The sequence below is a fragment of the Asparagus officinalis genome, chromosome 10 (assembly GCF_001876935.1).
Source record: "Asparagus officinalis chromosome 10, Aspof.V1, whole genome shotgun sequence".
NCBI lineage: Eukaryota > Viridiplantae > Streptophyta > Magnoliopsida > Asparagales > Asparagaceae > Asparagus > Asparagus officinalis.
In genome coordinates, this window is record NC_033803.1 from 23,657,207 (window position 1) to 23,674,269 (window position 17,063).

The window sequence follows — 17,063 nt, forward strand, 5'->3', positions numbered from 1 at the left end:
AATTAGTCTCATTTGTTTTGAAACTTGTCAAGTGAGGGTATGGACAAAAATCGTCTTTCCTAGACGAACCCCTGCACTTTTATATCAATTGTGCAAAAATCTTCAACATATACTGTTCATGTGGAAAAAATTGTCTTGGAAAACATGATTTCTTAACTCATGGTTATGTGCATATGAACTGTGCTCATTTTAACTACAACTTAATTATGTCTTTAGAAATGCCGTTGCCACGTCAGGCTTTTTCATTGTTTTGCAGTTCTTTAATCAATACCAAAAGTATAATTAAGTTGGTTCATGAGGTCATAAAGGTTTCCTCAAAAACAATAAAGGTTAATTAGGAAAAATAATATGAAAAAGCAAAAAAGTAGAGTAAGAGGATATGCGAAAATCCAAGATAATCTGATACTGGCTGGATCAAGAGGGTAACAAGATGCACTTTGCCCAAAAAAATTTTAAAAAAGGCAGAGAGCGAGAGCCAGAGAGGGAGAGGGAGATGCACTTCGATAGCAGAGGGTGAAATACCTACTATTTGTGTACACAGATTTTGTGATTTATTTGTCTTTAGCAAACTCAATGTGCCACATTCAATCAGTTGATTGCTACTGTGCCTGCTAGCTCAAAACTGCGGTGAATTAAGCAGGTTTTGAGAAAAGAATGGGATCAATGCTTAAACTTGCCCGATACCCCACCTAAATTTGGTGTTTCTGTTCATGGCTTATGATTAGTCTACCAAATATTCATAGTGTACAACTATAAAAGTTAAAGCACAGTCGGGATTCCAGAAAAATAAGATGAGTACACTTGAAACCCTTGATGACAATAATAAACTTGGACACCTGTGAGCCATTGATAACTATTCTAGATACATATATTACTACAATCTCCCGTTATACAGAATTCAGCCATTTAGAATATATATATATATATAGATTAGCTTCATAGCTAGCATGAAAACATCCTCTTCCAGCTCAATGTACAACTTTCTGCAGTCAGCAAGTCCACTGATACTGTACATGACGCGGAACGCTGAAACCTCTGAGTTTGTACGGTGCAGTTACTGTAAATAAACTGAGAGCGATCTGATCCAATAAATGCATTCAAACCAAGCTTTCCATACAATAGACGTACTGCATGGAGTTTAAAGAACAACTCCACATGCACTTGATTCTTGGAACTACAAAACATGGGCTGAATAAGTTTCAAATCCCCCACCACAAAATATCACAAACCATGGTCTCTCTGGTAAGCCAGCAGTTTAAGATGAGCTGATTCTGTGCTTCATTGATCTATCTCAGAAACCATAACGTCAGGATGACAGTATTAGTCATATAAGTGTGTGCGCGCACATCAGAAACTGTACTGTTAGAAGGCAGTATTAGGCATATTAGTCAGTGCAGTATTAATCATATTAGACCGTGCGTGCATGAATGAGCAATTTTGAAAATATACCAAACATCAAAGATGACATCTCCCTACAAATTGGGGAGCAACAATATTTCTAAGAAAATCTTCATCACAGAGCCTTTTCCCATCAAAATGGGGTTGATTGTATAGCATTAAGTGCCATAAATAAATTGATTAACTTTCATAGTCAACTATCAGCTAATATCGACCCCTTTCTTCCTTCATACCAATTGTTTGTCAAGAAAACTATGGAAAGAGAGGGACTTTAACATAACCCTGAACGCTAGTTTCCATCCTACAAAGCTTCTAGATTAGTGAGAAAAGACTAGAAAATTTGTAAGTGAAGTAAAAGTTTGTTTTAATCTAAAGGAAATTACAGTCCAACTCTGAGGAATAAATAAATCCAAGTGCTAAATTGAAACAAATTCCTGCAACAATATTTCAAGAGGAAATTGCCAACTTAGTGCAGCTTACATTAGATCATAGATACCCATGCTACGCGCAACTTCTTAGTTGCTTACACAGTTCTTTGTTAAGATACGACCCTTAAGATTTAATTTTCGGTTTATATCTGAAAATTCACAATTGATGACACAAATTGATTAACATCTCAAACATCAAGTTCATAGCAAACGGAAGATAACACCACTACCAGTGAGGCCATCAGCCATACATACATAGGCGTGTTCGTCTATGATTACTATGAAACTATCATTGAAGGAGTTGGAAATAGGCTGATAGAAAGTAACAAGAAGCATTTTCAAGGGACAAAGAAAGCAGGTAAAGTGTTATTAATGCGCGGGGCAAAATACAGGACACAAAGTCCCTTTACACACATATGCACTAGGCGCAATGTCATGCGCACGCCCGAGCGAAGCAAGGCGCACACCGCACTTAAAATTTTTCAAGATAGATAATCAAGCACGAAAAAACATGTTTATGAATTTTCATATAAAAAACATGCCAAGGTAAACAATATCAGCTACCAAATTTCAAAATAAGGTCTTCATCCATAATGCTAGCACACCCAACATAGTAGCGAAGTCCATAGTTTTTTTAATCAAAAGCCAAAGCAAGACTAATATCAAAGCATCATCAGATAGCAAACGAGAATGAGTTAGAACTCTCAATTGAGCTGCTAAAAAAGCATGATGGGTTTTTTTTTTTTTTTTAGAACATGGGTTATAGAGTGTAAAGACTTGATTGAAATGTTTTAAGAACAAAAATATACGAGACTATGCCTTGAATATGCGCTGTGCAATGCGTTCTCATGCAGAGCTCTTGTGAGGCACAAAAAGGCGCTACCACATCAAATGAGGGGCGCTTCACCACCGCCCCGCATTGCTGGGCACATGGGGTGCAATGAGATACGCGCATTTGATAACACTGAGCAGAAAAAAAACATTAAAGAGGGGGTATGTTTGCCCGATTTGTTGGGGGGGGGGGGGGGTGGCGTGCCAGTGGTAAGAATACACGACTCCACTTAAATAGCACCGTTAAACATTGAGAAGAGTCCGGAAAACAACAGTTTATGTGATTTGGTGTCAAATTCTGTAACAGCTTAACATAGTGCCCTTAATAATAGTAGAGTAACAAATGAATGTATAGGAGAAAGAAACTACCTTCAACTATGAAATCAATGCATCGTTCAACTATCTGTGACCAGAAGATATCTACTCCGGAAGCCTCAACCGGTTGAAGAATATCAAGAAATGATATTCAGGAGCCCAATAAACAAATCCGATAACTGGACCCCCTCTGATGTACTGTGAAAGAGCAACAAACTCGCAGTGATAAATACAAGTTCAATGAAGATTCTATGATCACACTCACATTCGGACAAGGCTATTACTCCATGTGCATAAGCATGAGCCTATTCAAAGAAGACTATTACATCTTATATACAGAACATGCTTACCTTTCCATCAAGAATCACAAGCTCCCCATCAACCCAACGAGGATTTCGGAAACCAGGATCAGCAATCCTCCCTTGCCCCTTGTACCTAGCAATCTGATTACAAACAAAAATTAGCATCTCTGTGCAATGTCAAATGGGTAAATATTTTTATACTTTCTTCTAAGGCATTTTACCACGCCAAATTCCTCAGGTATAATACCCTTATGCGGCAACTGATATTGCTTGCCAATTTTGGCACGAAAAGCAACCTGCGTAAATATCATGATATAACAAGTGAGATACTTACAAATTTGTGTCAGCTGCTTTATCATCTATTAATGAAGAGAATACAATCAAAATGGAGTTAATAGACATCAAAATAAAACAGTTGGTAATCCACCATTAAAATTCAATATTCAATTACTCAATTTGAACAAGACTAAAGTATGTTAGTTTAATTAATTCATGAATGAGGCTAGGTACCAGAGTGAAATAGCATCTGCAAATGATTTTGGCACCATTTTTCGGCTTAGGAAAGATTGGACAGTCATTAAATACCGCTATGCTATCAGCGAAAGCGGGTAGCAAATAGAGGCAAAAACCACTATTTACTCATGATTGCGTGTCATAGCGGGTTTTACCAATTAGAAGCGTTGAATGACACTTTTAATCACTAAAACATGCTTTTATTTATGCCATGTTTGGATGGAGGGTAGAGAGGGGGAAGGAAAGAGAAATCTAATTTTAACCTTGTTTGGGAGTTCCATTTAGGAATATAGAGGAGGGGAATTGGAGGAAAATTTGAGCCAAATTCTTACACCCCAAATTGGGGTGTAATCAAGGGGAAGGGAAGGAAGGGGAACTTTTCTCATTCCTTCCCCTTCCCTAAGTGAACTTCCAAACATATCATTAATGAATAACTTTTATATTTTACCTGACCCATACCCAAACCTGACCCATTTTATCATTAAAACCCTATCACCTCTCTCTCTCTCTCTCTCTCTCTGTGTGTGTCCTGTCTTTGATTCGCAACCACAAAAGAGAAAGAACCCTAGCCGCCAGTTCTCTCCCTCTCTCTCTGATACTTCCTCCCCATCTCTGGTGCTCCCTCCACCGCCCCCACCATCTCCGGTACTCCCTCCAGCACATCCACCATCTCCAGTGCTACCTACACCATCTCTAAAGCTCTCTCCATCAGCAACACTATTTGACTATGCGCTATTTGTCACTATAGGTGCAAATAGTCTTAGCGGTACTTCACCGCTATGCGGCATTCTCTGCTATTGATAACCTTAATCAAAGCAAAGATAAAACAACTTGGGGGGGGAGCATGAAGAGGCAGAAGAAAGATTGAAAATACCCAATGAGAAAACTAATATTCTATCTAGATATGGGATCAAACTTTACCCACCTTTATGCCAAGCATCAACAAATTACATCATCAATTTTCACAAACCAATTAGGAATTGTTTTAAATATCCCCGACATGGCCCGATATATCGCTCGAAATATCCTCTTACAGGCTCTTCGCAACCGATATGGTCGCTAAATATCATTTACCATTTTTTAGCTATTTTAGGAAATATATCCCCGATATGTCTGATATGTTGGGCGATATATCTTTTTATATAGCTTGTCACAAAACAATATACTGCACTTGCCAATTTTGGGTGAAATATCATGATTTTTCCATTATATCAAAAGACTTTTTGGCATTTAAAAAATCAGATGAAATGTTGCAACCTTGATTTGTATTTTTGTTTGTTTTACAAGGTTGATTAGTGATCCTAAACATGTATTATTTATATTTTACATGCTTAGATTTTATTAAGTATGTTGAGATTACATTTTAGCGCATTATACTATATATGCAAACACATGATATGACATTCTGATATTCACCACATATCCCTGATATTTCCCCGATCTCCGCAATCTGATATGAATTTTGACCATCCAATATTTCCCTGATATCCAATATTTAAAACCTTGCAATCAGGATTAATGGGTCTTTTACCAACACAAAAAAAAAGTGTTGATAAGAGTGTCACATAAAAAGGATTTGCTAGCTAGAATTGTCCAACTATCCCACTCCGAAGGGTGAAATCTTTGCAAAAGAAGAAATTTAAAACTAGTTCTAAAATATAGTAGCATGCTTATTTTAATTAAGTTTGTGTTACAATGGTGATTACAGTTTCCAATGACATGGCAAAACAAGATAGCTAAGGATGAGACGAAGCTCTTTGTTGATCATATGGGGTAGGGACCTCTCCATTATTTATAGGATCGAATATTTTGTCTAGATACGTGATCAAACTATACCCACCTTTATGCCAAACATCAACAAATTACCACCATCAATTTTCACACACCAGTCCAAAGTGATCGGTCTTTGCCCAACACAAACAAAAAAAAAAGGTGCAAGAAGTGTCACATAAAAGAATTAGCTAGCTAGCACTGCCCAATCATCCCACTCAGAACAATGACATGCTTGCAAAGGAAGAAACTTAAAATGGTTTTAAAATGCTTATTTAAAATGCTTATTTTTATTAATTGTGTCTTACAATGGTGATTAGAGGTTTACGAAACTATTCTCGAAGTTGCTTCTGATGCAAGTAGGCTATTGGTCTTTACCACTATCATGTTACCCTCAGCCTGGGGGTGACATCCTAACTCTAACCCAAACCCAATTGCCCATCCCAGTGACATGTCGGTCGATATGTCGAATCGAGGGGTCTAGCGATATGAGTAAGGTTTATTTGAGTCGTGTATCGGTTTTGGAAGACTTATCGGAGATGTCGGGGAAAAATCAGGCATGTCGGCCGATTTTTCACCTTTGAAAAATCGACCGATATCCCTTGATTTCGGTTTAAAGCATTGTTTTGATTTATTGGGTTTGGGTTTTCACAGAACCCAAACTCATTTGACCGCTGCTAAGTTTTTCAGAGAATTTATACGAAGCCGGTGAAAGAAAAGAGTCGATAAAAGAAAAAAAAACTAGGGCTACAGGACCGCCTTCTCTCTCTTGAGGCATCTTCAGCCGCCTTCGACCGCCTCGACCGCCTTCGACCGCATCTTCAGTCGTTTTCGACCGCATCTTCAGTCGTTTTCGAAGTTCGACTGTGTCGAATCGTGAATTTGTAAAAAGACCCCCCAAAAATTTGCAGAAAACCCTCAAAGTTTGCAAATAGCTTCTCAAAATTTTACAAGAATGCCCTCCAATTTGCAAATAGACTGGGAAACTTTTATATATATAATAGCACCATAGCTAAATGGGTTATTGGGTCACCCATGGACCACCATTTAATACATGGGTGGGTGCGAAGTGACTCATTTAGCAAATGCTAAATGTGTCATAAATAGGCAAATGGGCATAAGCATGCCCATCCATTTATGACCCACCCAAAACCACCCATTTGACAACCCTACAGGCTCAGCCTTTTCACAAGAGAAATGCTTCTCTTCCCTTATTGATCCTTCTAGTACTCCTGTTTGGATATTTTTTAACTTTCAAGAACAGTGAAATGATGTTTGATTCCACTGATTTTCCAAGGGTTTCATAGGAGAAGGTCCACATATTTTTGCTTCTAGTCTGACGAGTAAAAGAAAATATCTTATATCTTTGTGAGATTACATTATTAAAATAATAGTCTTCTGTGTGTAGGACAAGTGGACAATGATTACTAACCTCTGCACTTGAGGTTTTAAATATCGGATATCGGGGAAATATCGGATGGCCAAAATTCATATCGGATTACGGATATCGGGGAAATATCGGGGATATGTGGTAAATATCGGAATGTCATAATGAATGTTTGCATACATAGTGTAATGCATTAAAATATAATCTCAACATATGTAATAAAATTTAAGCATACAAAATATGAATAATATATGCTTATGATCACTAATCAACCTTCTAAAACAAACAAAAGTGCAAAGCAACGTTGCAACATTCGATCTGTTTTTTTTAGGGCAAAATGTCATTTGATATAATGGGGAAGCCTTGATATCTCGCCCAAAAATTTCAAACACGGTATATTATTTTGCAACAAGCTATATAAAAAGATATAATGGTCCACATATCGGCTAATATATCGGTCATATCGGGGATTTATCACTCAAAATAGCCAAAAAATGGTAAAGGATATTTAAAGACCATATCGGTTACGGCAAGCCCTGTAAAAGGATATATCGGGGAATATATCAGACCATGTCGGGGATATTTAAAACAATGCTAAGAAGGAACACAAAAAAGTGCTTGAGATTCCCATATACAATTTTGATGATGTATGCAACGTAAAGAATTCAAAGATTACTTGTCACAACAAATAATTAGCTTGGACAATTTTGAAGAAATGTGGGCTTTTTACGACTTAGTGACTTCAGAAAGATATGGAATTTATTATTTGTATCCTATGCATATAGATCTCATATGCAAAGTAAAAGTTCAAATATTTGGTTAAAGTAAACAATAAGCAGGGACAACATTGAAGATATTTGGTCACTTAATGACTCTAGGGAGAGATGAAGTGTTATTCTATTACTTGGATCTTATGCATAGGTACTTTAAATTCAGTCCTCTGACATACGTGCATGGGACACAGACGCTTACCAAGTACATACATGCACATTCCCAAGAACCATGTCGGATACAAATATCGGCTAAAATTTTAGATACTTACATGGATATATGAATTCAGAATAGAACGGATTTGAATTCGGATATGGATACAGATATAAATTCGGATATTGATTTGGATAATGTTTTGGATACGGATAAGGATATGAATTTGCATATGGATTCGGATACGGATATAGATATTGTTTTTTTCTCGATGATAATTGTGTTTTCAGATGTGTGCATTTGTTTCTAGATTATGTGAATTGTACTTATATTGAAGTAAATTAATTGTGCATTATGTACTTTATTTTTGGTCAATATTATGTTATAATATAATCCAATTATTTTATTAACGATAATCAAGAAAACTGTCCTTCGAGTAATGCACTTGGATTATTACCATTTAAAAATTGAATTATCTTGGTTGTATTAGACATCATATATTAATTTTAAAATGTTATTGCAGTCAATATATTGTAATTTTTAATCTTAAGTCATGTTTTATCTCTTTGAGGGAAAATAGAGCAAGATATTCTAATTATACCTGATCCAAATCTGTTTGCCAAGTATTTGATTCATATCCGCAGCTGTGTCATTTGCATTTCCTTAATATCCAAACTGGATCTGTTTTCCTTTTTTGTAGATATGATTATGACTTTTTCTTGTCAAAGGAAAATCGTTTCCGTATCAGTTTTAGAAAGCGGATAAGTATATGATAAGTGTCATATCCGAACCGTATACAATCCACTTACACCCCCCTAATTCTAGGTCCTAGACAAACTTAGTTCATCAAAGATGTAAATTGATGTCGTGGATACCTGCCAAATTGACTTTTCCAGATAAGAAGAGAAGATAATGTCTTCATGCAGCAGCTAAAAATTTCAGTATGTTCAAGTAAATAAGCCTAAGACTAAGTAGACATCATCCATTACCAAAATAGTAAATCAAAAAAGAGAGAATAGATAAAACATCCAAGGAAATTTTTGACTTTTCTTTTGGAGAAATGATTAGTGTGAGATATGAACACCAGCCCCTCCTACAGGATTGCAAGAGGGTTTACACACTACAAGGCTAATAATCTAAATTCCTTTTTGTAATTGATTTTTTTACCCAGCTTTAAGGTACCAACTGAATCTTAGTTCACAATTTAGTCGACAGGTAAAAAGAAAGTGTTCGCATTGCAGATTGAAATAACCTATTGTGTTTAGTAAAGTTAACAGATGCGCGAACAACAAAAACACATTTAAGGCAGGAAAAGGCAGATTATTGGAGTCTGAAATAAACTGTTCAATGAATATAAATTATTTGATCTACAATACCAAGTAGATATAGCATTTTAGTCTACACTTGCAAATCCTGCCATATATAAGGTTTAATTCCCATGCACTCTCCCTTATATCTCTATCTCCAACTGTAATCTTTCTTCTTAAATGTTTACCAAATATATCCCTGTCCAGTTAACCATATATCTAAATCGGGTAATGAGCGTCATAATGGTAATGTAAGTGACGAAACAACATTTCCTGACATCCTCATATAACAAGTCATCAGATTGCAATATAGTCTGATGAATTTTACCAAGGTTATCGATAGCGGATAGCGTTGCATAGCGGTGAGGCATTGCTAAGGCTATATTTTGGGCTGTTGCGGTAAAAGAGTGGTAAAAAGCGCAAAGTCAAATAGCGGTCTAATTTAGATATGTATAGATATTCAAAACAATATGAAAAATTAAAGAAAAATCTAAAAGTATGTATTGATGATTTAAAGAGATCCTAAACATAAAATAGATATGTAACCGTCTCATAATATCGAAGACGACAGGAGGAGTCAAAGAGTCGTCATCTTTGAGAAAACAAGCTGAACGGTGACTGGACTGTAGTAGCGGGATTCACGGTGAGAGGTGAGAGGTGAGAGGAAGTGCTGAAGGAGGTGTCGGAAGTTGTGGGAGGCGGTGAGAATATGCCAGAAATCGCAGGAGGTAGTGGGATGCAATGGTTCAGGGTCGTGTTTAATTAAAAAAAAAAAACCTAAAACCGCTTTGAAATAGCGGTCAATATGCGAATTTTACCTGCAATTGCCCGTTATTCACCGCTATGGCATTCTATTGGCTGCTTTTACGAGCGAAAAGCGTATATTCCGCAATATGTCACCGCTATTAGGCGATAGCATAGCGGGAAGGGACGCTATCGCTATTGCGCCGCTATTTACCACTATTTATAACAGTGAATATCACCTGTGATAAACACTACAAAATGGAAGACTTATTCACAAAGCAGAATGGGCTCAACGGTCTCTACAAGCACAAACATTGCGCTCTCACACATATAGAAGATATCCATAGTAATGTAGTTGGAATTAAATGGGTTGATGTCTATTATCTCGAAATTGATAGTATATCCAAATCAAAGTGAACAAAATGTTAACAAAATACACCTACAACATCATGCTGAACAAATCAATCTGAACTAGAGCATTATTATATATGCACTAAAAACTTTAATCATACATTCACGTCTGATGAAGGAAAATGGAAAATGGAAAATGGAGCATGATTTCTATAAAACCAGTTAGTGTATATTGCAAATATAGGCAACTACATAAAAAGGTGCCTTGTGAAAGTTATTATTGTAAAGTCCAAACACTAAAATCCAAGTGTTTAAAGCATCACTATAAAAAGTGCTAAAATTTGAGAGAAATATAAATACCTGACCAGCTGGAACAGATGCACTCCCTGTCAACTTACAGGCTTCTACATACTCATAGAACTCCAGGTCCATGTGCTTCGTATTTGCCTCATCCTCTTTCCACTGACCAAACTTGCGTTTCAGATGAAGGATTTCAGATGTGTACATTCCATGAGCACCCACATACAGCCCTGCCAAAATAAATACTCATTTATATACTTTAGTGTGTTTCCTCAAAAATTTAATAGCTCAAGGTTAAATAACAAAATTACAAAAAGTATAAAGTGAACTAGTGGTATTATACACCAACATACCATTAAGGGGATCTGAAGTGGATGGTATCTCAATACGATTGAAGATTGTTGATCCAGACAAAAATTGATGATTTTGGTTCTGATTCATGGTCAGACTTATCAACTCTCCAACATCTTTCAGTACCTGCATAAATAAATTATAATGTTGATACACGAGTAAGAATGACTATTTAGATATACAATAGGCACGTGTTGGACCAGTGCAGCAAAAATTTGTAATTCTTTTCCTAGAGAAAGTATACACTTGAAAGAAGTTTTAACTTTAACTCATGGATGACTTCCAAGAACTTAACAAAATGTATCAGGTGTTATAATATAATAAAAAATGAAATGAAAAATGATGAAGGATACCTACAGTCTATTAGACATATCTCCAGCATAAGAGTACAAAGCTATTGTAATATTATTTCTTGACAAACCACCAACTAAGATCATGATGGTCTCACATAAGCCTTTTTGTACAAAAATGAGGTCAGATATAAATACAGTTTTAAAAAGAAAAGACTGCAAGCTGTTCCTAAAACTTTACTACCAAGCTATCCAACAAAAGTATAGAGTATGTCAACTGGAACTTTAGATTCCAAGGTTTGCCTCACCTAAGAGAGGGTTGATGCCTGTTCGACAGAGGCTTGTAAAAGCTTGTCAAATCTTCCATGGAAACTTCTCTGCCATACTGACCCAATATGATGGGGAAAGTCTTAAGACAACGAAGAGGAATTATTTTGATAAACATATATGAGGGAAGAGTTACAAGAAAATCTAATGAAAGCCATTAAGTAACATGATTTATATCCAGTGTCTGATTGGAATATCATGAGAATAATAAAAAACCATACTGAATCCGATTAACTTCCTGCTATGGGCTTTTCTCTTGCATGAAATCATAAAGCTATATCCTACAAAATACACAGTAAAGATTATATCTCATAAAGAAAGTAATTTATGTAGCTTTTTTAAAAGTACTCTATATTTATCATTAACATGGTATGTATACTCTATATTTTTCATTAACAAGGTATGTTCCTTGATCTACAAAAAGTCGAGATCCAGACCGCAGGAGTTTGGTATTCTAAATTGCACAAGACACGATAACTCAATCAATTACATCATCAGACTTGCAGTATTAATTCAGCACTAATGCAGTAAGGTTTGTTCCGGCTTAGATACTGTTTTATGATCACTCTTTCTAAACACACAGAAAAAACTAAATTTGGACAATTGCTTTAAAAAAACGAAAGGACATTCCCTCAAGTCAACATCAACATGATTAGCCTTTGAATAAATACAAAGCTCAACAACTTGATTAGATGGACCTACTGAATTTCTTGATACTTTTTTATTAGCTTTGAAAAGTTAACAAAAAAAGAAGTAAAATAAAATTAACTCACCCTCATGGGTACCTTCTCTTTACTACGGAAGACTTTTGCAAGATCAGACATGACATTGTAACTCTGTTGTGCTGAAAGTGCAGCAGCTCTTTTCTGCAGAACCTTCCCTTTCATATTGGTTTCCTTATCATCCTGTTCTATGGAAAATGAAAATGACAATCGATCCCTTTTCTCTAGATTAGCCGGCACACGAACTACGTCTTTAGGAGGCAGGTCTGATGACATTTCTTGCATGAGAGTACCAATTACAAATTTCACTGAGATCTCGTGTTCGTTTTCCGTATCATCGCTAGCTACATCTTCAGCATCTGTTTCCACCTCCTCAATTTCAATATCACTATCTGCTTTAACTTCTTCTATTTCTGTACCTTCTAACTCTTCATCACTGCTTTCATCTCCATCCTCCATAATTTGTTCAACAACTTTAGCAATCAGATCTCTGTCTACCTTCCCTGGTGATACAACTTTTAAGACTTTGACTTTCACACCAGGAATCATGTCTCGTAGAACATTTTGTATACCCGCTAATCCGTCAGCAACATCAGAATCATCATCTTTCTCTTCAGTGGTTTTTATAACGTCAGTATATATATCTTGTTCATCAGTCGAGCTGTCTGATTGGCTTAAGTTGCTAGCTTCTGACTTTTGCATTGATTTCTTTGGAGATCCAGAACTTCTGCTCCACCTCTTCAAATAGACAGCCTAAAGAGCATGCATATTTCTCATTAAGCAGATGCGCGACTGTACAACGCATTTTATTACAATTTATTCATATAAAGCTAAAAGTTGGCAGCATGTAGTAAAAATTGCAAGCATTCAAACTAGCATATCTCTACAATGGCATACTGAAAAAATGAATGATGATATCCAAAGAAGTAACAGCATTCTCCCATTTACTGAGACATATTAAAGTTCTAAAGCATTTTACATCACATGCACTTTATGATGACTTCATTCAGTTAAACATTTGGCAAAAGAATTGGACAATCTTAATATCCACTGCATGATGAAGATGAACGGCTTTTCTCACTAAGGTACCTGTTTCTTGTATTCTCCATCCTTTATAGTGAAATAGATTTCAAATAGAGGGAAACCTTGCCCAGCTGAGATTAGCTGCCTGCAATGTAATGTGAACGAGAAAGTTCTTACAATCCCAATAAGAAAAAAGCCAAACAACACGGCACAGGATGAACTAAATGAAATAAAAATGAATTCACAAATGCTTGATGTATAAAAATGAATTAACCGTCAGAGATGTTGCCGTCACAAATTTTTCGATACCGTCAGCGATGTAAACATCGCTGACGGGATATGAACATCGCTGACGGGTAACCCGTCAGCGATGTTGTTCCAAAAATTTCGCTGGCGAAATTTTCCCCCTCCCCTCGTTAAAAATTTCCCGCCTTTCCCAAATCNTTAAAGGGTTTTTCGGCGTTGAGGCTTGATATCCCAGGCGCATGGCAAATGCCTCAGGTGATTGTGATTTCTCTAGGTGTCTGTACAAAATATTTTTATATACGATTAATCTTAAGAAAAGAATTAAAATTACCAATTTTATGTTTTTTTTGTGTGTATCTATTATCCAGGGCGGTGTAGATGAAGGGGAGGATCCAAGAGGTGCTGCAATTAGAGAATTGAGAGAAGAGACTGGAGTCACATCCGCCGAGATTCTTGATGAGGTTTGTTTGCTTGTAAATTAATCACAGATCGATAGAAAATGTAAACTATTATTATCATTGTTGTTGTTGTTGGATTCATGTAGTATCCTGTACTCAGTCATGTTTTCGGGGAAATGTGACAATGTGATTTGCTGCCAATTTTCTAAAGATAATAGAAAGGAACAGTGTGCCCATGGGATCAAGAATACTTATTTCTTTTCTTTAGATATATAATTGTAAGTATCTCATAATGCTTATCTCAGGCCGCATGGTCAAGTTCCGTTAAAAGAGATGAAAACAGACTGGCATGCTTGTCTTGACAACAAAATGGGATTCAAGGTGCGACTTTTACTTTTATATTATGTTAACAACTTTGTAGGTGTTGTTTTTCTTTGTATCAGGGTTTGATAGATTATACTCTTGAGGGTCACATTTAGTTTGTATATAAAATAAATGATCAGTGCAGTAAGTTCTCACTTGCAGAACTTCTGACATATGGTCTATCTTCCCTGGCTTGTGTGTGTGTGTGTTTGATGTTTTTTTCTTTTCTTTTTTTTTTTTTTTTTTTTTTTGGGGGGGGGGGGCGGGGGGGGGGGGTTTGGGAGTTAGACGACTAGCGCACGAAGTTTTATTGTCATCTCGATATCATGTGATTCTGTTGGTTCATTGTCATTGATAGGATTCAACATTAATTAAGTAAATTCTTCTTAGGTGTCTGGTATCATCAATAACAAAGATATTATCAATGAAGTTGAAAATTATCTACTACCAAAGTATCAGAGCTCTAGACAATCATTAAAACTAAGGACATACACATGAAGCATAAAATCAAAAATCCTATTGTTATGTTCAAGCCAGAATTGTCATGCTCATACAAGGTATTTCCATTTTATAAGATGAGCTTGTCATGTTATTTCTGACAGTCTGATATTCTCTTATCATGAATGAAAAATTGGAGAATTTCTTTTCTCTCATTTGATCTTCCATTATGAATGTTGACCTCCATCATGGAGTTCAAGTAATTTTACGGTCGCAATTGTTTTAATTGTGTCATTTGTAAAACGCTAAAATGAAAAGCTCCTTTTCCTTGACAAGCGTACCTTCTCCAGTCTCTGTTATCTGTAAAAAAATTGAAGAAGACAAATGGAATTTCCCAGAAGTTCCTATGGAAGAAGACTAAAAGGTGAAAACTGCTTATGGAGGCAACTAGTTTAGCTCCATGTATCTTTTTGTTTCATGTACAACGATGATAAATGAATATGCTAATTAGAAGCAATAGCATAACAGGCTTGATACATCTACAAAAACTGCATCACGCATAAACAAACATGGGTTAGACAACGACCAGATGGATATGGTTATTGCTAATTTCCTCATATAATGTGCATTTATACCTTTCCTTGTGTACATATACTTGAGTTCATTTGCTTGCATATGCATGACACAATAAAAATACTTCGATATACTTGTCTTGAAACTTTTGGTTTATGGTGGCAGGCTTGTCACGTGTTATTGGTAGATAATTCAGAAGAGATATATGATGGATGCATAATTAGCGTCCACATACACAGTACAATTTAGTTAATTGAATTTCGTTTGTGTTTTGTAGAATCTTGGTCCAACTGAACCTCCTTTACTTGTGACTCTCAATCCTCCCTGTACTCCTAAGCATACTGAACTTAAATGGAGGACAAGTCATCCTGTTCCTTCAGTGGCAGCATCAAAAGCTTCACTTGAGCTTGAAAAAAATTCAGGGCAAAAGATGAGTAAATTGATAGTGTTCCAGCAACTAAAAAAGGAGTAAATTCATGTCATCCCAATAAAACATTGTGAAACTATAGTACTTTCACCTAAAGGTATGGTGCTTTTTGCTTAAATTTTACAAAATTAAATTAACAAATAAAAGAGCATGAGAACTTAATTTGTGCAGGTTGCTAGAAGAAGGAGGTACAATTTTTGTTTTTGAAGGAATCAACACGAAAAGTCACATGAAATCCATCTTGAAAGTTCACACTCCTTTGTTCTACTGGAAGGTTTTCCCCCCTTTCTGTAATTTTTTTTAAGTGTAACTTCTTGTATAAGTCCTCAATCATTTGGCATAAATCAGCAACAATTATGAATTTGCATCTGATATTAGTGTGGCAACTTACTAGCACTCGTCATGTTTACAGATTGCTACACAAGCTGATTTAGGACTTGCAGATGCATATGTAAATGGATACTTTTTGTACAATTTTTTTTTGGTGATTATAAACATCCCTGACGGGCATGCCGTCAAGGATGTTTATCCCTGACGGCATGCCCGTCAGGGATGTTATGAAAATCCCTGACGGGCATGCCGTCAGGGATGTTTATCCCTGACGGCATTCCCGTCAGGGATGTTATGCACATCCCCGACGGGACGGCCGTCAGTGATATTTCAACATCCCTGACGGCGGGAGCCGTCAGGGAAGATGCCGTCAGTAATTCTTATTACTGACAGCGGCCCGTCAGGGATGTTTCTTCCCTGACGGGACTTTTTCTGACGACGTATCCTTGACGGGACGCCGTCAAGGATACATATCCCTGACGGGAAATTTGACATCCCTGATGGGAAAGTCCGTCAAGGATGCCCATTTTTCTACTAGTGTCATATGCCATCCAAGGCTTGGATACTCAACCATATCATTATAGATTTCTCACTTAAACTTGCTGACTTTTCTTTAGACGATTTCACTTCACATGTAAGCGCCTCATGACAGGATGCATCCGAAAAATCATTTCTCGGTATATGGAAGATAATATAATTGTATTTTCAAGAGACAAAAGCTCACTCAGCAAGCAGAAGATGCTAGGCAAATCCCACAGCTAATTTGACAGACAATGATTATTCCAGCGTCTAAGAGTATGTTTGGACACCATGATGATTCTTTTGTGGTGTTTTTCTTATAAAACACAACATCATGGTGTCTTTTTCTCAAATAAGATTTCCCAAACACTATGGTGAGTTTGTTTTGTTAAAGCTTGTTTGACCTATTCCACACATATATTATAATATTATTTTATATTATTACATAGTTTACTATATAAAATAGTGTATATAATGTATTAAAAC

General features: G+C 36.3%; 1 protein-coding gene and 1 long non-coding RNA gene across 4 annotated transcripts in view; one reads left to right on the forward strand and one right to left on the reverse strand.

The window, feature by feature from the left end:
* Window positions 752–17,063, reverse strand: part of LOC109824967 (protein EXECUTER 1, chloroplastic) — a 23,410-nt gene continuing 7,098 nt past the window's right edge. The window contains exons 5-12 of one of the 3 annotated variants that reach the window (XM_020391618.1): window positions 13,350–13,428; window positions 12,312–13,013; window positions 10,924–11,047; window positions 10,631–10,800; window positions 3,496–3,570; window positions 3,323–3,415; window positions 3,027–3,170; window positions 752–1,286 (exon numbers count right to left, since the gene is read on the reverse strand). In XM_020391618.1, coding sequence (XP_020247207.1) covers window positions 3,078–3,170; window positions 3,323–3,415; window positions 3,496–3,570; window positions 10,631–10,800; window positions 10,924–11,047; window positions 12,312–13,013; window positions 13,350–13,428 — 1,336 coding nt within the window. In that variant the 3' untranslated portion in view covers window positions 752–1,286; window positions 3,027–3,077. Of the gene's footprint in view, window positions 1,360–3,026; window positions 3,171–3,322; window positions 3,416–3,495; window positions 3,571–10,630; window positions 10,801–10,923; window positions 11,048–12,311; window positions 13,014–13,349; window positions 13,429–17,063 lie in introns of all 3 variants that reach the window. The other 2 variants (XM_020391617.1, XM_020391616.1) reach the window with 2 other exon arrangements.
* LOC109824969 lies at window positions 13,729–15,736 on the forward strand. The gene is made up of 3 exons (XR_002242861.1): window positions 13,729–13,784; window positions 13,898–14,308; window positions 15,579–15,736. It is a non-coding gene; the product is annotated as an uncharacterized LOC109824969 (long non-coding RNA).